This window comes from Phoenix dactylifera, chromosome 11 (genome assembly GCF_009389715.1).
Source record: "Phoenix dactylifera cultivar Barhee BC4 chromosome 11, palm_55x_up_171113_PBpolish2nd_filt_p, whole genome shotgun sequence".
In the NCBI taxonomy this organism is placed as follows: Eukaryota; Viridiplantae; Streptophyta; class Magnoliopsida; order Arecales; family Arecaceae; genus Phoenix; species Phoenix dactylifera.
The window spans coordinates 10455427-10479170 of NC_052402.1; the positions used below are offsets into that span (position 1 = coordinate 10455427).

At 41.0% G+C, this 23744-nt stretch overlaps 2 protein-coding genes across 2 annotated transcripts; both read right to left on the reverse strand.

The window, feature by feature from the left end:
- Positions 1-9578: 9578 nt before the first annotated feature.
- On the reverse strand, positions 9579-12828 carry LOC103715004 (galactinol synthase 1-like). The gene is made up of 4 exons (XM_008802503.4): positions 12440-12828; positions 11280-11600; positions 10147-10281; positions 9579-10035 (listed from the first exon to the last, which is right to left on the reverse strand). The coding sequence occupies exons 1-4, from the start codon at positions 12773-12775 to the stop codon at positions 9814-9816; spliced, it is 1014 nt and encodes a 337-aa protein (XP_008800725.2). The 5' UTR covers positions 12776-12828; the 3' UTR covers positions 9579-9813.
- A 4202-nt stretch (positions 12829-17030) lies between these two features.
- On the reverse strand, positions 17031-23695 carry LOC120112381 (iron-sulfur cluster assembly protein 1-like). Its single transcript, XM_039131560.1, has 3 exons — positions 23279-23695; positions 21902-21956; positions 17031-17366 (listed from the first exon to the last, which is right to left on the reverse strand). The coding sequence occupies exons 1-3, from the start codon at positions 23580-23582 to the stop codon at positions 17204-17206; spliced, it is 522 nt and encodes a 173-aa protein (XP_038987488.1). The 5' UTR covers positions 23583-23695; the 3' UTR covers positions 17031-17203.
- Between the last annotated feature and the right edge of the window lie 49 nt (positions 23696-23744).

Sequence of the window (23744 nt, forward strand, 5' to 3'; positions counted from 1 at the left end):
GTCATGCGCGTGACAAGAGGCATGAATCTATGTAATCTTTTGGTTGTAATGGAAATATTAAAAGATGAAAATAAAAGTGGGTTTAAGACAAAAATTGAAGTGGACCAATGGCTCTTAGACAACCTTTTTTTTGGTTTCTAGAGTTTTCAGAGGCTTTTTTTTTTCTTGCTCTTAATTATCTTATGATCCTAATTTAAGTTTTCTAAATTATGCTCTAAACTAATCATTATAAATAACCACTCATAAATTGTACTGACATCAACATACAATAATAGTGCCGGAGATCCCATCTTGTTTGCCGAGGAATGTGTAATGCATAAACTTTTTTTTTTTTGTGCTGAAAAAATAAGAGGGGAGGGGGAGGGGCAGAAGTCCACCCATGTAGCAGTCTCTACTGTCCCTCCTTTTACTAGAAAATATTCGATGCGGGTTGCAAGTTTCCGCATGTCCTTCCCAACCTATGGAAAATTTTACTTGGTCATCCACGTGTGAGTACATCATCTCAGCACCACCTCAATACTGATAGAAGGAAAGCATATTCACACAGAGCTATTTGGACGTGGGGCATGCGGTCTTCACAAGTTCGAAACGTGCGAGTGTCAATTAATTGTATAAGCTTTTGAGAATATGATAGATAAAGTTATAAGAATATCCTTAAAATTTGGATGAAAAATAATTTAAATTTTAAATTTTAAAAATTAAAATTAAATTTTAAAATTTATTTATTTTTTGTTGTAATATGATCCAAACATTAATCCATATCCTAATATCATCGACGAAATATGGAAAGCATTATTATTTCATATTCCCTGCATTAATCGTCCCGAGCTCATTGATCCAGGGTCGGTACGTAGGCGGGGCTGACATTGCGGACAGGATGGGATGGGGAGGGGTCTCGTCGACTCAGCAAGTTAGGGTTTGGAGAAGGGAGAGGAGGGAGGTGAGATTTAGAGGAGGGATGCAGGGGTGGTGATTCCTGCGACAATCTAGAACGTTATCCCAAAACAAAGATATTATTTGGATTCTTGGCCATGTATGAGTACCCAGGGATCTACTCCGTGCACAAAAGAATGGGACTAAACGCATGTCCGGGTCGTCGCAGCCCGCCGGCGGGAGGAGGAGGAGGAGGAGGATGGGGCCTTGGGCTTGGATGCGACGGCGGGGCGAGCGTTGCCGCGGCTAAGAGGGCGGGATGGGGGTGGGCGGAGGAGGAGGAAGGGGTGATGGGGGCTCGGGGGATGGGGATGAGGCGAGAGGCGGGGGATTAGGGTGAGAGATGAGAGGCGGCAGAGAGGAGGCGAGCGTTGGGTCGTCGTCGGTGTCGGCGTCTGCGAAGAGGAGGCGACCGACCTTCCCCCCTTCTCGACAGGCCCTTCGACCTCCCCGAGATTGCACGGCGAATGGCGCCGCCGGCTTCGGCCGGGAGTGCGCCGATGTTCTGCGCCCTCTCCCGTCGAAATTTCGTCGAGGAGAGCGTCGCTTGGCTCGGGCTCTGCCCCCGGACCGTCGAGGAGGTTCAGGGCACGCCCTGGAGGGATCCGTCGGTTCAGTGCACGCTCGGCTCGCTCATCCCTAGCGAACGCCGTCTCGTCGAGCTCCGTGACCGGATCTTCGCCGGCCTCCCATCCTTCGCGGACCGCGCCTTTGATGCGGTCTCCCTACGGCGAAGGGGGCGGGGGGAGCGAGCGGGGAGGCCAGCCCTCCAGGCCAGAGCGCGGAAGGCAAGGGCGGCGATGGCATTTGCTTTCTTTATTTTTTCTTTTTCCACGTTTTTTTTTTCTTTTTCTTTTTTTTTGCTTTGACAAAAGGGGAAGAGGAGAGGAAGCGATAAGCCCACCCCGCGCAGAAGGGCTCGTTTGGATCGCGGGAAGCATTTTTCCTTTTAGAAATATGATTCCTAGAAAGAGGATGCGTAGAAAAGTATTTTTGGCATGTTTGGTTGACCATAAGAAAGTGACAGATTTGCAAAGTATTTATGTTTGGTTGAACATGCACTTTTCTGGAAAAGTTATATATAATTTCTATTATATCCTTAATAAAAATTAGGTCTTTAATACCTCTTTAATGTTTCTTTAATTTTTCTTGGACTTTCTAATTAAAAATATTTTATCTAAAAAACTATTATATATATTATTTTTATAAAATATTATAAAAAATAATTTATTATAATAAAATGACAAAAGTGAAAAGATTTTGATTGAATCGAGGCATACGATATACATTGTCCTAAAAATGTGATTCGCCCCTTGCGTGTCGGTTCACGACGATCTCATCCTGAAGGGACAATAATCCAGACTAAGATGCCTAGAAAATAAAAAAAAAAATAAAAGTAGAAAATTAAAGGTTATCTCGGAAGATAAAGTACTAATGAGAGAGAGAGAGATCGAATTGCTTTTTAAAATTAATTCCGAAGGAGTCTATATATAGACTCTATCCGGAACACCAAAAAGATGTGATTGTTCCGAAGATACATCATATTTTCGAAGATAGTATATACTGGTATAGTATAGTATATACTGGTATAATATAGTATATACTGGTATAGTACGTACCAGTATAGTACATACCGGTATAGTATAGTACGTACCGGTACATACTATACCGGTATAGTATTGTATATACCGATATATACATATAGCGGTATAGTATAGCATATGTTAGTATAGTATGGTATATAAATAGTATCTACCGGTATAGTATAGTATAGTATCGATATATATACCGGTATAGTATAGTATATATCAATATAGTATATTCTGGTATAGTATATTCCGGTATAGCATACTCCGGTATAGCATACTCTGGTATAGTATATTCCGGTATAGCATACTCCGGTATGATATATGCTAGTATAGTATAAGATTTTTTTTTTTGTATACATGCAAATATTAATTTTATGAGGGTATTCATGCAAATTTTAATATTTAGAAGGACATGTACACAAAAATACCCTATAATATATTTTAGTGTAGTATATTATACTATAGTATATATTAGTATGGTATAAACTAGTTTGAATTGGTTCCCATCATCAAACTCAACAAGTCACCATTAGCGGTTCCACCAATTTCTGCAGCCTTCTCTCTTTTCTCGTTTAAAAGTGCTCGAACTTCTCATGAATTTCTTCTGTTTGGTGTTCTTTGGTGTTGGCACAAACATGCATAGCAGGCAACGATGGCATACCTAATACCACTATTCATACAATTACGTGATATGAAATGGAACTTTGGACAAATGTGATTACAAGAGTACTGATTCTCCAGGAACATTAGAATCATTATTGCACATTTTATCTTCTAATTGAAAGCCATTTTCATTCTAACTACAAGAAAAATCAATAGGCGAGAAACCTTGTTCCAGGTGTAGGAAAGCTGATTTTCCTATTATTCTCTCCTCTGTTACAGTTCTTGGTACTTCGCGAAAGTAGACCCGTATGAGATAAGGGGTGGGTGGGGGGGGCTTATGCAAATGTGCTCATGTTTAGTTTGTACGAGGCCCGGCAACAGAATGAAATTAGTCAATACTCAATATATCCATAATTATATGTAAGCATTCTCATGATATCTGTACTTACATTTAATACATATGTCCTATTGTCACGCCCCAAGCTCGGAGCGCGGCAGATGCCGCATGCCCACACGGCGGACCGCACAGGCGTGCAAGGCAGCAGATCATATCAAAGCAAATACAAATGCTTAAAATGACGTAAATATTTAAGGTCATTCAAAAGCATTCTTACAAAATTTCAAAATAAAATTTGCTAACATAATTCAAATGTCCAAGCTAATCTAACTAAAATGCCAATAAGCAAAGGAATCAACGGAAAAATCTAACGCACTCCCCAATCCCGTGCGATCAAGTCTCTGGATCTGAAAAATAGAGAAAACAGGATAATGAGCTACACTAGCCCAATAAGCAACAAAATATCCCATAGTGGGGTTAAAGCATATCAGATCAAAATACAAAATAATGACTTGAATAAATCATAAGCAACATTGTTTTTTCTCTTCTCAAAACTTATTATCATTTTTACAAAAAAAACTCTGATACCAGAATCTCAACATGATAGGCTACGGCCACGTAACCCAGTGGCATGGGTTGCACAGAGTGCCAGAAACCACTATTGTTAGTCACCGGTGTCAACGATGTCCAGAAACCACTATTCTAATCACCGGTGGCGCGGTGTCGAAACCGGTTCCTCACAAATTACAAGTCGAGAGGTCCAACGTATAATCCCCATTGGCGGGGCCAGAACAGAATAGATGATAGCCATGCTGAGAATGCATATATATAGAAAAATAGATTTCATAAATTATCCAGTCATATTTTACGGATTTCAGAGCATACAATATAATTTTCAAATAAAATTTAACATGTCTGATCCATTTTACTAAATACAAAACATATGTCAAAATTTAATCAATTTATCAAATAATTTGGAAATCACACTTGAAGTATTAAGTTACTTACCTCTTCTCGTTTAATACTTACTTCAGATAGGCGGATCAGGTTCACCTATTTAAATTTAATTAATTCCTTGTTAATTTCATAGTTAATCAAAATTCAGAAATAATACTACTGGGCATGGCCCAACAGGGCCCAGAGTTGGTCCATAATGAACATGGCTTGATAGGGCCCACATCGGACACGGCCCAATAGGCCCGCATAGACTCGGCCCAATAGGGCCCTCCCAAGGTTGGCCTCTAATTTGTTCATTTATGCAATAAAAATTCGTTTCAGGGACCAATGTCTAATTACATAGCACCGTTCCGTAATAAAACTTGGGTAAGAAGACCAAATAATTATATTTGAGGAGCTTTATGTAATAAATATTTCTTTAGGAATCAAACATAAATTGCAGAAGACCCTTTTTGTGAAATAACATACTATCAAGGGCTTAAATGCAAAATTCCATTTATTGGCCAAACAACTCCGGGTTTCGGGTTCCGGGTTCTGGATTTCGGGTTTCAGGTCTGAACTGGTTTTGGGTTCGGGTTTCAGATTTTGGATTCGGATCTGGGCCCAAGTTGAGCCCACAGTGAACCGGGCCTAAGTTGGCCCAATTCGGCCCACGATGGGCCTTCATCTTTCCCAAACTCCCCATAAACAGGGGAGATGGAAACCGAAAGAAGGGAGAGGGGAGAGGGAAGAGGGCTGGTTGGGCGGCCGGCATGGGTGGCCAGAGGCCATCCCTCAGTCGACGGCCAGCCGGCCGCTGCGGCGGCCGGCGCTTGCGGCGGTGACTGACGGGGAGGAAGAGACCGAGAGTAGTCTCGGTTTGGGGCCAAAACAAAGGGAGGATTCAAGCTATTTGGCATGGAATAAAGAGCAAAAGAGGGCTAACCGGCAGTGGCAGAGGCGGCGGAAGGGAGATTTCGGCTACAGTTGCTCGATCCGGTGATCAAGCGGCGGCGGCGGCGCTCGGAACCGAGGTGATGCGAATCTCCAAAATAGGGGAAGGCGTATGGGTGATGGCGATTGATCGGGCGGCACGCCGGCCACTTGAGAAGTAAGAGGAGAGGGAGGAGAAGAAGAAGGGAGAGGAAGAGGAGGAGGAGGAGGAGATCGGAGGTTGCCCTAGGGTAAGGAAAGATGGGGGGTTTTATCGCCCCATCGTAACGGCCCTCCGCCACAAAAATCGCGGCGGTCGAGCGAGATCCGCGGCCGCGAATTGACCGGGGGGGCACCGCAGGATACTCGCAGCGCCCTTGCCCCGTTTTTCCCTGGAGGAGCCGGAGAGAATCGCAATCGCGATTCTCCGTTCCGGTTCCTCCCAAATCGAATCGGGGCTGAAGTCGGCTAGGGCTGCTGACTTCAGCCCCGTATCTCACACCTATAACGAGTTATATGTAAATATGCTTATATGAATAGGTATGTCCTATAACGAGTCATATGTAAATATGCTTATATTTTAGTTTGTGTTAGTCCGGCACAAATGGGTGATGGAACAGGAAGTGAAAAAAACAAGTTCGGCGCCGTTGGAAGTTGGAAATTCTTCATTCTCGTGGCATTTTGAACTCTAACTTAGAATAGGTATCGATTTCTCAAAAAACAAATGGAAAAAAAAAAGGAAAGGAAACAAATATATGAGATGGCTAATGAGAATTAGGACTTTCTATTAGAGAAAAAAAAAATCATAGGTTCTTTTATCTCTAAAACTAGCTTCTTTTTTTTTCAAAATTAGAGAAAGCAACTCTGCTGACATATGATTCAAAATTTGTCATTTTATTCTTCTTTCACTTGCTAGCCTCACGCCTGCAGCAGCAACGAGATTTCTTATGCGAATGGAGTTTAAAATTTATAAGCAACCAATTTCTTATGTAGATTTTCTTGTAAAAAGAATTCTGACATAAGAAGAAGATTCCTGATTGCTTTGGGTGACATTTTATGAAAGTTGCTACAAGAGATCATGACATCAATCCTATGTTGATTTCACTTTCCTTGCGTTACTCAGGATGTAATTATACATGTGAAGCTTTTGTTTCTTTGGTTCACAAATCACAGTGTTACTTTATCTAATAAGTTTGTCCTTTTTCTTTATTAAAAAGATGGCCATGCTCTAGTTTTTCTGATCAAGTATGTCTCACATACGTAACAAAGCAGCAATTGTAGAGGTCCGGGCTAATGATGTTCTTATGGTACATTAATCTATTACTCTCATGTTTGCAAAACTTGCAAATAGAACTCAGGGGCGGCTCAATACATTCTGGGGCCTAAGGCGAATTCAATAAATGAGGCTTTTTTTTAATAATAATTTTTTTAATAAATATAAAATACTTAAAAAAATATATGAAAATAGATAGCTATCAAGTACACTATTTCAACCACGAATCTCACAAAGATAGACAAGAAGCCTTTTCAATTTAATATAATTCTTGAATGGAAACATATAAAAGTAATTATTCTAAATGAAGGGTCATGAAATTGATTAAATAACTGAGATAATACTTGGCAATACTGTTTACCATGTCAAGCAAGCGCCGGATAGGAAAAGGTCATCCCATGGCAAGAAAAAAATTTGTCCATAAAAAACCTCTCAATATGAGAAAGTAGGGTCATTATGGAAAATTCACTCCATCAAATTAATAAAAGTCCCATCCCACCATCTCCCCTTCAAGTGAGTACCCAAGCAGCAACTGCAACATCACGGCACAGCAGCCATTCAACCCCCTCCCTCCTTTTCTCTCTCTACCACCCAAGAGGGGAGAAGAAACCGAGAGGAGAAAACTAAAAGAATCTCCACCCTCCAAGACCTCCATCTCCAATCCCCCTATCTTTCTTCCGGATGGCCCAGCTGGATCAAGAGTAATGTGAGGGAAGGAAAACCAAGACCAAAACCAAAAAAGAGAAGGGATGAAAGGTAAGAGTGGCTTCAGGCGTTTATCAAGCCAACCAAATCCCTCCTCTCTCTCGTGCACCCCCCCCCCCAAACCCAAAACAAAACTACTGTCCCCAACTTCCAAATTGGTCAGCCTCCCGGGGCCTTCCATTGGCCTGGGGCCTTAGGCGACCGCCTCAGTCGCCTAAGGCTCGGGCCGGCCCTGATAGAACTTATCATAGACCGGATCTCGGCCTAAACTCTATTTATTTTAATCAGATTTTGGGCCGGCCGAGCTGATCTTTTCTATGTCCAAGTCCGATACATGATTAGCTCTACCTTGCAAATCATCTTAGCCACTTGAAAAAAAAAAAAAAAAGCATAAGTTGCAGCTCTCCTGAAAGAAAAGCCTGCCACATGAAGAAATGCGTTGGAATGAGATAAACACAAAAAGATATAAAATAAAAATGAATGCACACTGGAATGAGCATAAAAGGATATTAACAGAAAGGCGTAAGTAATAAATCATTAGATTTATTTTTTGAGTAAAACAATGCCAGATACTGATGAGGTATATAAATCAACTTACTATTGTAGCACAAAGCCCAAGGATGTCGAAGTTTTTCGATCCAATAAGTGTTGACAAAATCTACCAAACCCTCTTATAATATTTTTTCTCGATAAATAAAGTTGGGAGCACGCCAACAGCAATATAGTGGAAGACTTACGCATGTTAAACAGTCGTAGCTTGTCCAAGCTAACACTATCTAGATGATATAGGTTATAAACTCATGGTCTATTATACGCGATTTGGTAGAGACAAATTTTTTATCTTGATTATGTGAAAATATTGAATTTGTGTTGATGTGGGGTCGGAACCCCGACACCAGCCCGCACACCGGGCGAGCAGGGAAAGCATCCGCATCCTCCCCGAGGTATTGTCCGCTCTGGGATTGCCGCTTCGGGTCTGCGGGAGGTCGCCCAGGGCCGTGGCCCAATGACAGTCCCGAGCCCTGACGGCGCGGGGGTCCGCGGAGGTTGCCCCCTACCCTCACGGTTTTGTCCCGCAAAAGGGCCCTCGCGAATGAGAGAGTGCTGGAGCAGCTCAGCTCAGAGCGAATGTGGTATTGTCCGCTTTGGGAACCGTGGGCCTTCGGTGAGAAGAGGTGTTTGCACCCCCCATTTAAGGCACAGACCTTTCCGCTGATTACCCGATGTGGGACTAAACTGGGAACCCCATCCCACAACACAGCCCCCCCAGCGGGAAGATCTGTGTGTGGCTGGGGCCCTTCCTCTAGCGCCATCTGATGTGGGGTCGGAACTCCGACACCAGCCCGCACACCGGGCGAGCAGGAAAAGCATCCGCGTCCTCCCCGAGGTATTGTCCGCTCTGGGATTGCCGCTTCGGGTCTGCGGGAGGTCGCCCAGGGCCGTGGCCCAATGACAGTCCCGAGCCCTGACGGCGCGGGGGTCCGCGGAGGTTGTCCCCTACCCTCACGGTTTTGTCCCGCAAAAGGGCCCTCGGTGAGAAGAGGTGTTTGCACCCCCCATTTAAGGCACAGACCTTTCCGCTGATTACCCGATGTGGGACTAAACTGGGAACCCCATCCCACAACATGCGTCATAAAATATTTTTCTCAATTTCAAATCAAGATTTTAGAAATGGAGAATTCTATGGCACAAAGATTTCTTCCTTCGGACACTGCATGCATCCGATATAGCAAGGACGATTGTGGGCACTGCTTCTTCTTGACACTTCAAAGAGGCTTCTTGGGAAAAGATGTCTTCTGTATTTAAAGCTTGGGTCTACTGTCCACACTAAGCTATTCATACTTTTCTTACGTGCATTGCATGCATCCAACAGTAGCGCAAGTGAGTGGGGAATTGTCACTTACACTTTCAAAGTTGCTCCATGAAAAAATGATACCAAGAGGGATTCTTCTGATTGGAATTGTTGGACTTCATGGAGCATGTTATGTCGTTGTATATTTGTGTTACAAAGATTCTGAATTTCTTTTCCTAATAAAGATGGTGCATCATTTTTTCCCTCTTTATAATGAATTTCGATATGATGGATTAGATTACGTAATTTTTAATTTAGACAACTTATAGTTGTTGTCAGTATTTACAGAGTCGTGAATATATACAATGCAACTTCATAGGTCATTTGGACATTACCATTGATAAAAACCTGGTTTCAAATGTCAAAGATCGAAATTCTTAATCCTGGCCCATGGGAGAGAGGGAGAGAGAGAGAGAGTTCATGAAGCACAACTCAAAATCTATATTATCTCAGGATTTTTCTCAAGATTACAGATGATTTTTTTTTCTATTTACCCAAGTGGAATTGTCCCAGAAAACAGGTAGACGATCAGAGGCGGAGAGCTAGAATTGGACAGCTGATTAGTTATTCATTACATTCACTACATGCTTTCAAAATCCCTCCATTCACTCACTCTTCATCTTTCCCAGCGTCACTTAGGCTGCAGTGGGTCTTAGGCTGCAGTGGGTGCAGGGATATAGTTAATTGTGGGCTCTGGCATGCCTGCCATGATTGGTGAAGGCCACGAGAAGGCCCCTCCCTCTGTGACCAGGTCCTCTGCCTTGAAATCGAGCGACTCGTCGCTGTAGATATCCCACCATTTTGCCACTAGCATTTTGATATCCTCCCTATCCATGTTAGCTTCTTTCCCAGTGTACCTCCATGGCTTCGAACCCTAAGAGAACAAGAATTTATAATGAATGGTGGTAGTAGGCATGAATGATTGATGCAATTCTTTGTAACATTTTGATACATGAGAGAAGCGACTGATGGCAAAGGGACTCACTGCAGCGCAGTAGTGGACCACCTTAACCTTGTCGAGCTCAACGTTTTCTGGGTGGCGCCATAGCATGGCTAGGACCAGATTGTAAACAAGAGGGATTGGCCTGTAGGTCTTCTCAAAGAACATGTTCAAGAAATCCTACAAAAAGATGAGATGATAAAGACGTGAGAAACATATGGAGGAGCTTGTATCCTTTTTTTAAGTCTTATGCTACTTCCTTTTCATTGTATCTTTATTATCTATCACAAATATGGATGTAGAATCACAGTCACTACCATCTTTGTCATGGTCCTTCTTATAACCCTGAATCTCCAAGGACTATTTCATCATAAAAAAGAGAAATAAGCTACACCTTACAAATAATATATATGGTCGATTTTTATCAAAAAATAATATACTGCCAATGTAGAGGACCACCTTAGGTTTGTCCGGGTAGGTGATCTCAGGATTCTTGGATTGTTCACAATTCCAAAGGACTTGCATGCGAGAGCTTGCAAGTAGGCAATATCTCTATCCAGAGATAGGTGGACAAAGAATATGGAGCTAGGGCTCCAAGAAGAACCACTAGCATTTGGGACTCTACTTCCAGTTGGAACTGATTAATTGCAGCCAAGAGGGGATTATCTCGCTTTTGTTTAGTCTACTTTTAATAAAGATACAAACAGTTGATTATCTTTTTATCGCCATTAAATCTTTACAAATATGAAAATATTATATATAACTTTAAAAAGATCGCTTGATAGTTTAAAAATTAAAAAGAATTTGATAAAAGTTTCTTTCATCTACAACACTTAATTCAAAAATCGTGATATTAACTTATGGATGACTATAATGAACAAAAGGATTAGATACATCCTCATGTGGAGCTATACATAGTATCTGCACATAAATATGCCTTATTCTATTTTCACATAGTTCTTTTAATTTTGTTTTGATTAGTTGACTTCGACCATTTCCATCTTCAGCATCATTTTTGTCACCAACATACTGATTCTTTCATCAAATTATGGTCAAAAACCTACTAATTGTGCGGTTTAGAATATATATATATATATATATTGACACTGAATTTGTTATTTTTGAGAATAAGAGTCTTAGAACAAATAGCTTTTAGAAGATGATAGCAAAAGGCTCACCTGCTCCGCAAAGGGGGTTGGTGGTGTGATCTTAAGGGTATCCAGAAGGCTTTCATAGGTTAGAGGGTTGGGCTCAAACACGAACATGCCAGCATTGAAGTAGAGTGGAGGAGGAGATCCCATCTCAGCAGGCCATGCCACCTTGTCCGGGCACTGCTGGCAATAGCCAATGGAGTACTGGCGAGAGTGGCTCCATGTCTTCTCACAGAAGCAGTCCATTACAGCATAGAAGTAGCCATCAGGCATGTCAAAGAGGTGGTCTATGTTATCAAACACTTGGATATCCGCGTCAAGATAGATCATCTTGCTGTACTCCTCAAACTACATGCAACAATTTAACCCAATAAATTCTATTGTCAGTTTTTAAAATATACCAAGTATCAAATATGTGCATATGTTTGATGAATCTAGAAACGAATCTGTTATAAGCACCGATTAGTGTCCTTCTATAATAACTGATCAGGTCTGAATGATCTGCAGATATTTTTTCTATGCGTGCTGTCACTGCTGATGTGGTGCCTTATTTTCCTCTCTGATAATTAACAGTAATACGACACTATGCACAAGCCCATTGGATGATTCCACTGGGGCAATCAATCTATTTTACTCATGATAATTTGGACTCTAGTCAATAGATGACTGTGGTAAGTATCTCTGAAAAGTATGCAACTTCAAATGAAATGTAGTCATAAAATGAAAGGAATCACTCTTTTTTAGTTTTTTTTATAAACTAGCTACCTCTAAAATAAAACCTCTATATGTGACATCTAAAATAGAGCAAGTAAAAGCTAAGCCATTTAATACTAGTATTTACCGACTTTTTCTAGATAAATCAAATTCTTGTTTGGATCACCAGCTTGATGATCCAACGCGTCTGAGATTTTGGGTGAAACAGATACAAGAATCTTTGCTTCAAGCCATTAATTTTGTTAACGCTAGTTCTTGGATTCTCGACCATGCATGTTCTTCCTTATTTACTTCCAAGTATCTTTGCATTTACCAACGAGTTAACTCGGCCAGCTCAGCCATCCACAAGGCCAATAAGAAACAAGACTGGCCCAAATTCCCAATATCTAAAGTAGCACCTAATAGTACGTGCATGGCTTAAGGGAGATCCATGCAAATATATATACCCCAAAAATAGAACAGCTAGCACTCACGTTCCAGATGCGCAGCTTGGAGTAGTTGATGACATAGTAGGCCATGGCGAACTGGGTCTGGTTCTCGGGTGGGTACACGGGCTCGATCTCCCGGACGACGCAGCCCTGATCCTGAAGCAGCCGGCGGTGAGCCTCAGGAACGTCGGGCAGCACCACCACGAGGAGTGGGTACACGCTTCTCACCTTCCTCAGTCCCTTGGCCAGCCCCACAACCCCCTTCACATAGTCGCCGTCGCCGGCCAGGAACGTCACATAGGCCCTCCTCGAGCCCAAGTAGCCCCCTGGCTTCCTTCCTAACGTCGTCTGCACATCGACAGGAGGGACACCGGGGGCCATGGAACCAAGTTTACAAGGTGCTAGCTGCTGGGTTCTTAAGGTTCGGACCTGCGCATGGCTCCTTAAATAGACCTCTAATGGCGGTGAGATGGAATGAAATGATGCGAAATGAAATCCAAATGAAGGTTCCCGAGTCCTTTGCTGCTATTTTGTCTTCTGGTCATATTGATTTGATAAGGGTGAGATTGTGGCGGGGGCTCGGTAAAAACGAATGGAGGAGGTGCCACCGGCCGATGATAAGGCGTTGTCGAAGGAATGGACGGCAAGGATTTGTTAGGGCGGCGTGGTTTAGGATGGGTAGGGGTTTTAGAATTTAGTTAATGTTCTAGGGGGGTTAAGTGGGAGTCATTTTCCTAGGAGAAAGTAATAAAGGGGAGGGCCAACCGAGGATTTGGAAGAAAGTTTAGCGGTCTTCGCTAAAATCTGGAGAGGGTTATAGAGGTTCAACGTACACCTTGGCCCGGGAAAATGTCACGGTGTTAATTCTTTTTCTGTCTCAGCCTCCTCGAGCTTGTTTCTTTCTGCTATATTAGCATCATGGCAAGCTAGCTTTTACCAAGTAAATATATGTAATCATCTAGCATAAAAGTGGCTATGCGTGTGATTGTTTCATTATTTTATAGTGAAATATACATATTTTTAATTAGATAGGAGACCACCTCTAGTGATCCCTTAGATTTGACAAATTTGCATGAAGAAAATGATAAAAAATTAACTCTCTTTTTTTTTATAAAAAATCCACCGGTAGCAAGAGACTCATTTTTATCAATTTAATTTGCTCTGCCTCTATGTAGTAATTGGAGTGATTATTGGAGATTGCATGACCTCCATGGATGACTGATGGATTGTTATTCATATTATTGAAAAATATGAATTTGGTGAAAGTATATATTCCGTAAAACTTTTCTTTATGCAAAGCAATGAATCTGGATTTTAGAAGAAAGCATCAATCAATTAACCTTGTCGAAGTGTGAAATAAAGGTCTGGAATAAAGCAAATGCATGAATTCTAAATAGAGTTGTTTGTGTAAAACATGTTGTGAGCATTCATACGGGCATATGTTTGTTTCCATATCAACTATGCACTGGAAAGATTATGGATACCCATATAGGACAAAGAAATTCAAATAATACCTTCTGGCTAGCTTTTAGGGGAGGTTCTGCATTGTTACAAATAGTATCGAAGTATTTCGGCTTATGACCTATGTGGATTAGGGGACGCTGCGACACAAGTCTATTGGGGCTAATCATAGGTCAATCGTAATATTTGTAATTATATTCAAATGGATTTGAACTCCTAGCATGACGATGATATCAAGATTTAAATTGAAAAAAATATAAGGATCCGTGCGAATGTGTGTTTAGCCTAATATCATCTATATACTTGGAGGATCTTGAAAACTTATATAGAGCTAAGAAATTTAAATAATAATGTCTAGCTATTTTTTTTTTTTAGATGAGATTCTAAGTTGTTACGAATGCAAAACGTGATAAGTATGGGTAAGCTTGATTTTTTATTGGGATTAAGCTTCATTAAAAAAAACTAGAAATCTATGCAAATCATATAAGAAAGAAAAACAAAAGATGTTAGAGGTTGAGAAGCACTCTGGCCCATAAAAATCTCACGTGATATTTTATACGGTCATGGCTTCCGGTTGTTGGCCCTCTGGGTTGACCAAACCAAGGTCTAAAGGCCTTTTCACATGCAATATACGTTTATGCTTAGTCAAGGGAAAAAGAAGAAAAAGAAAATCTGGCAATAGTTTTAGAGATGTTTGCAAAAATATAAATTGAGAAGGAAATTTCAAATAACTATCATCATCCTCATCATCATCTAATCAACTAGTCTATGTTTTTTCAATTGTTTTTATGTAATTATTACAAGGCATTTCCCTTACAAGATTCATAGTGCATCTTTTCGTTTCAGTGTTAACATAAGCAGGCTAGAAAGGACAATGACCTCATTCCTAGGGGTGGCAAAATATGACCCGACCCGCCAATCCGACCCGTGTTCGACCCGCCATAAACAGGTTTGGGTTTGGCCTAAACAGATTCGGATCGTAAACAGGTCGACCCGTTTAACCTGTTTATTAATTGGGTCGGATACGGGTTTTAGATGTCTGACCCGTTTAAACCGTTTAACCCGTTTAACTATTGGACAGGTTAAACAGGTCTAAACAGGTTAAACGGGTTAAACAGGTTAAACGGGTTAAACGGGTTAAACAGGTCTAAACAGGTTAAACGGGTCTAAACAGGTCTAAACAGGTCGGGTTGGGCAGGTTAAACAGGTTGGGTTGGACAGATTAAACAGGTCTAAACAGGTTAAACGGGTCAGGTTGGGCAAACAGGTTAAACAGGTCGGGTCGGGTTGGGTAAACAGGTTACCTGTTTATTAAACAGGTTAAACGGGTCGGGTCGGGTTACCTGTTTAATAAACAGGTCAGGTTCAGGTTTGCAATTCCTGACCCGTTTAATAAACAGGTCGGGTTCAGATTTATAGTTTTCTGACCCGACCTGTATTTGACCCGACCTGTTTATGCCTGACCCGACCTGATTGCCACCCCTACTCATTCCTAGATATATATTTTATTTTCAGTTAGAATCCAATTCTATCCTCCAAGGAAATTAATTATACTACTTAACTCTGAATTAGGACATACGATAGTTCCTATTTCAATATAATTAGAGGTGATTGATATACAAAAGTTAAATTAACCTTTTTTTTGAATAGATATAGATTGACCGATCATGAACAAATAAATAGATAGATAGATAGAGAGATATAGCCAATCTGCAAATTAGTTCCCTTTGCCAAAGATGTGTTGAACTTGAATCAGATATTTGTTTACTACCAGAATATAAGTTAGATATCTCTACTAGTAGGAGAATACAAATTCTGTTTTCTCTCTCTAATCAATAGCCAGTGACATCCAACTTCAATAAAGGCATTAATTTTGATCAAGATGGAAAAGAATAAAAGAACTTATAATTATGAGATGAATGATGGGATGGAGAAATATACAATCTCCGATTGCCTCAGAGTCCTCCTTATAGCTCAAATTGTCAACAAGGACGTTTGCGCATTTAGATCGTGAGCATGAGCCTGGCATGCAATGCATTATGAGAAGGAAAGCGGGGCGGAGGGAACAGAAAAAATATAATAAAAGTAGAATTTCTGATGCTAAGTCATACTCCAAATCGTGGAAACATCAAGCGGTGAGATAAATGGCAACCCCACAATTATTGCACGGTCAGAACCGCAGATGGCCCACCATAAGTTCTTTTCCTTGGTCCTTCAATAGAATCAAATTGTTCAAGCCTTTATCCTAACGAGTTTTGTAATTGCATGTTTGCATGTTGATCGATCGTCTAACTGAGCACCACACCACGTACGTGAGCACATTCTGAATAATATGAAAGATGCACCATGGCCCAGCTCGAAAGAGTAGTAGGTATTGAAAAAATCAAAAAAAAAAAATCTAAAATTCCCCTACGAAAGATCGTGATGCCTTCCCATCAAAGCAAAAATGCTCCAACTATTGGTGGGCCAAAATGTGGTCGACGTCGGACCACACGCTCCTTGTTTGGTCTGCTTTACTTTGGGACCCAGCCCAAGAGTATGGACGCTCGAAGATCGAAATCTCACCACCATTCACAGCACACGGGTGCGACGAGATTACTGCCCTTGTCCTCCAGCCAGCGCTAAAGAACGAATGCCACGGGCAAAACGAGGCGGAGTAGCTGTCTCGCCTGAAACGTCGTTTGGCTGGCATTTCTTCTGAAGCTTTGGACAGCATCGTTTCGGATCACTAGGACCCGGGTTTCAATCTTCCATAGAAAAATCTTTGCTTAAGCTTGCGTGCGCACAAGTAGAGTCTAGATTTATACAGGAAACTTTTTGTCTCCACATGTATCAGATGCAGGGCCAGCAATAGAGAAGAGTACATGGTTTGTGCGCGTGATGGAACAGGACCTTACCCTTAAAACAAGAGCTCAGGTTTTCCGCCCCCCTCATAAATCTGCGCCACACGAAATGAAAGCAGGAGTCACATATTGTAATGAAGGCATATGGGCAATCCCAGATGCTGACTAGTTGGACAACATATACAAGCTTAGCTGGCACAATCCTCCATCTCTATTCCAAACAGGTCCAGTGAAATCCCAAAATAACACAATAGTTCCCCAGCAAACCATAGACATTTGCCCAAACCTGCTGAAACTCAAAATCATCGCCATCAAAAAGATGTAACCCGAAATGACACCGTAATTAGCCAAATAGTTATTTCACATTCTTAATAGTCGTTGTGATAACAGTACAGATGCACATGCAGAATCCAAGACCATCAGCGGTCATTCTTACTATAACACAGCCGGAAGGACCAGCTGTTAAGATGACTAATACAGCAGAATCATAAACATCATACTCACTTTAAACATCAGCTGCCTTTTCGACTGGTACAGGCTCAGCATTTTGTTGCACTATCTTGCCTTTCTTTGCTTCATAATCCTTTATGGCAGCCTTGATAGCATCTTCAGCAAGCATACTGCAGTGGAGCTTCACTGGGGGAAGCGAAAGATGTTTCGCAATTTCACTGCAATACAAGAGAGAGGTATATGTAAGAGAAGGTGCAAACGTTAGCCAAGAAAAAAGAACTTTCTGCTTCGTAATGGTCCACATCATCTCAAACAAAATCTTCTTCTAAATAAGCTGAAATTATTGAATGCCTTGCCACCTACCATAATGTTTGACACCAGCCCACAATACATACGCCATAGTCATTTGACAGATGGGCACTTTAAAAATACAAGCCACAACACTCAGTCTCAAAGTAATTCATTCCTAGCTTTATACCAAACAACTAGACAATAATATGATTTCAATTTGCTATAAGTATATGATAGTTGCATCTTAGCTTAAGCTTCTAGTGGGAAACAGCTGGTTTAATTTTATCGTTCTTTATGATGGACTGTAGATTTCCAAAATTAGAGCAGCAGATGAAATGTTGAAAGAGGATGGAGGATACAACATCACAGTAGTGATTTTCTCCCCTCCTTTGGTGCTTTACATTGTTTTGGGAATGTGAATAGCAGATCACCAGCTCAAGTGACCCTAGTTGCCCATTGAGGTAATTTGTTTGGAGGAGTGAGTCAAAAAAAGCATCTAAACTGCAAATTTAGCCAGTCCAGATACCCTAGCAGCTAAGTGATCTAAACTCCCAGAGTCCTAAATGCATTGTTTAGAGAAGAATTTTCCTTGAAGACCATAGTACAACATATTTTAAACTATGTGATAATACAATCCTCCGGTGATTCCATGTACATGTACCACGTAATGGATCCAATTATATCCATTGGGTGTCAGTATATGTGTCTATTGATGCCCCTAATTGCTAAAGTCAGGAACATGCACCAGCGGCGCAAAGTGGGGGCCAGTGGGGGTACGTGCTCCTGCTGACTCTGAGAAATCCCTTTTGACCGCTACTTGTTAACTGACCTGGTGCTCCCACTAAAATCTCTCAGCAATGCAACGTGCCCCACCTCCTCATATTTGTGACTTCGTGGAGCTTGACATGGGCCAATGCGTGAGTACATGACCCCTCCCACTTCCTAGCCAAGGTAAGAGGTTCAGCACAAAAGACCAATGCAGCACAATGTATTAAAATGGAAAAAAATATATACACAGAGACTGCTTTATTGATTCCCACATGTACACCAACTAATCCAAGAAGCTCCCATGGAAATTCATCCATTCTCATTCTTTCACCTTCCATTCTCTTCCCATTCAGAGGCCTCACTCTTAGGGCTCGTTTGGTTCGCGGGAAGTATTTTCCCTTCTAGGAATATGATTCCTGGGAATTAGATTCCTAGGAAGAGGATACCTAGGAAAGTACTTTTGGCATGTTTGGTTAACCATGGAAAAGTGACAAATTTCCAAAGTGCTTATGTTTGGTTGACCATCCACTTTCCTGGGAAAGTTATGTATAATTCCTATTATGCCCTTAATAAAAATTAGATCTTTAATGCCTCTTTAATGCTTCTTTAATGCTGAAGGGTCTTTTTGGAAAAAAATAAAAAAGGAGTAATTCCCACCTCATGGGAAAGTAACTTTCCCATGTTTCTCATGGGAAAGACTTTCCCATGAAATGTGGGAATCATATTCCCATGGGAAAGTAACTTTCCCATCTCTCTCCTTTGAAAACTCCAACCAAACAAGAGGCATTTCATTACTTTCCCGTTGACTACACTTTCCCCCCTCCTTTTCCTGCGAACCAAACGAGCCCTTAAGCTCACCAAGCCTCCCTATTCTCTCCCTCCTCTTTGATGCTGGCCTTGACAGATATCTGGTCCCCATCAAACCAAAACCACCTATAGTCTCTTCCATTCTCCCTGCTCACTCACTCTTTCAACCTCATCCTCTCTCATCAAGACTGAAGATAACCAATTAACCACAACTATCCTAGTGCTCCTCCACCCCGTCCTACGAGCAATCAGGCTCTACCAGCTCTCCCACACGCAGGATGTATGCCAGAGGATGAGGCTATCAATCACCCAAGTCACTGGCAAATAAGCTATGCACCATACTTATTTCATGAACGTGCAAAGACCATCACAAATTACACTGGATCCAAAACCCAAAGGTGAACATTGATCTCAATTTCAAATTCAGAGCTGGAGGTAGGATCCAAAAATGACTCCAGATCCACTACAGATCTTGAACTTGGACAAATCAAGCTTCTCATGTATGATACCAGTGCTTTCTTGATTCTAATCTCCTGTCAACCAAGTCATCTCCACTGACTAGAGTATGGAGTTCATGTTGCCTAACCCCACAAGATGCTTACTGACAAGAAGAAGTGGGTGGACTAAGGGTGGTCAGCATTGACATGGGAGACTATAAAAATGTTCAATGAAATAAGAAGGGTAATCAATGAGGAATTTTCAAGTCAGTCAGCCTTCAAGAGTTGTGTTTTATACACAAGGCGAACAATTAAACCTTCCACACATGATCTAATAACAAAGCCCCCCAAAATGACTCTTGTCCAAATTCAAAGCTACTCTTCCATTCTTGTCCTCTGTCTCTGCTTTCTCTCTTATCATCTTTCATTAACTATTACATGGTTTGACAAATTGAGAACAGCTGATACAAAAAAAATACTACTTACTAATTTTGCATCAAACAATCATGTCCAACAGAGTTCCTCATACTGATTTATAATGTACTTCTGCACACAAAAATAGAAGATTCCAAATACTATATGCCTTAGTAGTCTCTTAGGTGTTGTATGTGCTCCTACTTCCATGTCTCAAAATATCTTCAAAAATAAGTAGTTATTGATATCATGATTCCAATCAAGAGGCTTCAGATGAACAAGGTATAAAGTTCTAATTATTTAACACAAGCAGATACAGAATTGGAAAAGAATACATAAAGAAATTATTAAGCAAATCTTGTGCCTTAATTCAGCTATTATAGCATCTAACATGATATCCTAGGATTGATGCTACCTTGCTTCCCAGGAAGCTTATGAGATAAAACATTGGTCAAAAAATGACATGAACGGCCACTACATATCATGTGAAAGACCATCTTCACAATAACAAAAAGGCATAGTACTAAGGTCCAAAAGACATTTAAGACTTGCTCACAAATAACATTTCTTCCTTTCCAATGATCTTGTACCATAAAAACATAAGCAATCATTTAAGGTGACTAATAAGGATCTAGACATAGCAGTAAATAAGGCTTATGAAACTTCGCTTTTTTTTTTGGTCCAGCTTTTTCCTCAAAAAGAAATTAGTTGTGTTCGTCGGGAAAACAAATATTTCTTCTTTAATTTATACTGCAACAAAACAGTGGCGTCTATCTCATGCTCCAACTCCAACATTCTAAGATGTTCTACAGCATTGTGAAATAAGATACCGATTGTTTTAAATTTTTGCTCCAACAGTGGAGGCAAAAGTAATGGCTGAAGTATAAAACCTAACACCATGTGATGTTGTCCATCAAGATAACATGTAATGATACAAATAAGGACTCGTAAAGTGTCGAGACCATGGTCATGAGCATTTCAAAATACTAAGTATATGCAGTTCTTCATTTCATTAGCACTTTAGCAGCTTGTCATATAGGATCAACAGTCCCAATAAGTTTCTCACTGAAACAGTATTGCTATTGCAACAACAAGATGAGATATGGGGCGTGCAGGGGGGAGGGGAAGGTGGTGGAGTGAATAAATATGCACAATTTATGTAGAGAATAGCTGTCTGCAATCTAATTATATATGTTGTAGCAGTGGGAGGAAAGACACCCCTTGTCATACTCTCTCCCCTCCACAAGAAAATGTATGCAATAAATTACTAGCAATAAGCACCAACAAAGTGCTCCTATAACAACAAATTCAAATTTTGATCATGCGTAACTTTGTGAGATGCGCTATTGTATAATGAGTGAATCCTGATGAGTTTGAATTCTAGGCATGTACTTATGTCTTGATGGCACCAACCCGTCCCATTAGTACCATACGATTCCGAAAAGAGAACAATATCCAAAACACCCCCAAAATATCAATTCTCTTATAGACCAAGACATCCCGACAATCCTAGTTAGCAACTCAGGATGGACAAGATGGTTGCATACCGACACTTCTGATGGCCTGGCATCTTGGGACACAATTTTTTTGTTTTTCCTGTACATTCTTGTTCTTAGTGGTCACTTCAACCTATTCCTGTCCATCTTGACCCATCTGAATACTCTACCAACACAGAAACAGACCAAGATAGGTGCTGTAAGTTCTATGTCTTTATATATGAATGATATCCAACATTCCATTAGGATAAAAATTTGATCATCACAACAAGTTTTCTAACTGAAAAGGTAAATATTTACTGCTCCAACCCACTATACTAGCTAGCATCTCTATAGTTAAGATTTAAACTTCCACGAGCACAGGAATCCATTCCAAGCATAAACAAAAATAAAAAAAGATTCAAGCCACACAATGCAACAGGAAACCCACACCATAAAATCAACAAAAGCATATAGTGCATAAAAGAACAGGGAATGAAAAGCAAGTGAAAAAAAATATACAACATAAGAAAACAACATAGAATGAAAACAATTACTTACGTGTTCTTGATGGATAGAACTTCCTCCATTTGTTTCCCTTTCACCCATTCAGTAGCTGCAACAAAGTAAAATCAGATACAGTAACACTAATTTATCTAATGAAGATTACCAGAAGTAACATGGTTAAACGTAAGCTTCCTACATCAGAAATAAAACTCTACATAACATAATGTTGCAAGGATTTCCAAAAAGAAATGTTTCAGTGAGGTTTTAAACTAATAATAAATAATGCCACGTGTGATCTTACAGAATAATTTAACATAATGCAAATGACCAAATGACCGGTGCAGCCAGCACAAACAATATGCTGAAAGGCTTAAAGAGGACCAAGATTCCATACAGATTGCTAATTACATTGCATCAAACCTAGTCTGACAACATAACATCATAATCCACAATCAAGCAGAAGGCAGCATTAGTGAATAGGAACTTGTAAGTACTGTAATAGTTTGATTAGAATATCTAGCTAGGCAAGTTATTTTGCTGTTGTTTTAGCTTGCAAAACTACAATGTTGGAAATACGCACTATAAATCCTAAAAATTCTGTTTATTATGACTTTTATTGTTCTTCTTCAACAGATATCTGAAACTCAGCAGATCATTTCTTAGATTGTTCGCATATCAGTAATCAGAAAAGGATCAAATTCAAACTTATTTTCTGATATCAAAACCTACACTATTGAAATACAACAGGATACAGTCATAAATAAACAGTAATTTCAATAGTACTACTGCTGAACAGCATAAATACGACGATCCTATTCTTCCTAAACCAGAAAGGGGTATCGGTCTTGGGTGGCTAATTAATAGTTTCGTCATTCCCGCACAACAAGTGTGGTGGGATTCTATGAAAACGCGTCCCGAGATGGGTAGGTTCGGTGTTAAGTTAAAGGGCAGTGACAAGGTTCGTGTATTTGCCATTGGGAACCCGATTTATCAGGCTCTCCTTAGGCCTGATAAATCGCTCAAATACAGAGAGGAATGGAGTAACTCAAAAAAGGAGATGCGCTCAAATACAGAGAGGAATGGAGTAACTCAACTCCGAGAGAGGAACGTGGCTCTCTAACCGCTAGTTTCTTACTTCTCAGGTTCTTACGGGGAATCTCAAAACAAGGTTTCCATACAGATCTTTGGCCATAGAATTGGTTTACCCGTCTTGAGGCATCCCTTGCTCTGCTTGCTCTGCCTAAATATGTATCAATAGCAATGGCAAGATCACACAAAACTTCCAGTCAATCAAATTCTACTTTAGGATTGATTAGGGAAAAAACAACTTTGCAGGAAAAGAAAGTCCATTAATCAGAGAAAAAATTAAAGCCCTCGCACCAGGAAACGATCAACCAATCAAAAAATAATTCTGAACAACAAGGAACCGACCAACGGAGGAGGAGGCGATGGCGGAGCCGCAGCCGAAGGTCTTAAAGCAGGCGTCCGCGATCTTGCCGGTCTCCTTGTCCACCTTGATCTGGAGCTTCATCACGTCGCCGCAGGCTGGCGCGCCCACCAGCCCCGTCCCCACCGTCGGGTCGTTCTTGTCGAAGGACCCGACGTTCCGGGGGTTGTTGTAGTGGTCCACCACCCTCTCGTGGTACCACCGCGCCGCGGCGCCGCCAGCGGCTGCCGGAGGGGCCGGGCCCCGATGCCCTAACCCTAGCAACCTCTTCGCTCCGACCCTAAGCATAGCGATTCCCTTCCTCTTTCCTAATCTCCCTCGTTTTCTTCTTTCCGAAACTATTGGAGAGAGCGAGAAGAATATAATAAAGGCTGGAATCAAGACAGAGTGGAAGTACCGAACGAAATAAGCGAAGGGGAATTAAAGGCGGTGCCAAGGGATCTGTGAGTG

What these genes read in the sequence shown, in the direction of transcription:
- LOC103715004 (XM_008802503.4), bottom strand. Translation starts at nt 12,775, where the DNA reads ATGGCCCCCGGTGTCCCTCCTGTCGATGTGCAGACGACGTTAGGAAGG. An exon ending in CAACCCCCTTTGCGGAGCAG is followed by an intron (nt 10,282 to 11,279) that starts GTGAGCCTTTTG and finishes ATCTTTTTGTAG; the next exon opens with GATTTCTTGAACATGTTCTT. An exon ending in TGGTCCACTACTGCGCTGCA is followed by an intron (nt 10,036 to 10,146) that starts GTGAGTCCCTTT and finishes TTGTTCTCTTAG; the next exon opens with GGTTCGAAGCCATGGAGGTA.
- LOC120112381 (XM_039131560.1), bottom strand. Translation starts at nt 23,582, where the DNA reads ATGCTTAGGGTCGGAGCGAAGAGGTTGCTAGGGTTAGGGCATCGGGGC. An exon ending in CATCGCCTCCTCCTCCGTTG is followed by an intron (nt 21,957 to 23,278) that starts GTCGGTTCCTTG and finishes ACTTTGTTGCAG; the next exon opens with CTACTGAATGGGTGAAAGGG. An exon ending in GTTCTATCCATCAAGAACAC is followed by an intron (nt 17,367 to 21,901) that starts GTAAGTAATTGT and finishes CTTGTATTGCAG; the next exon opens with TGAAATTGCGAAACATCTTT.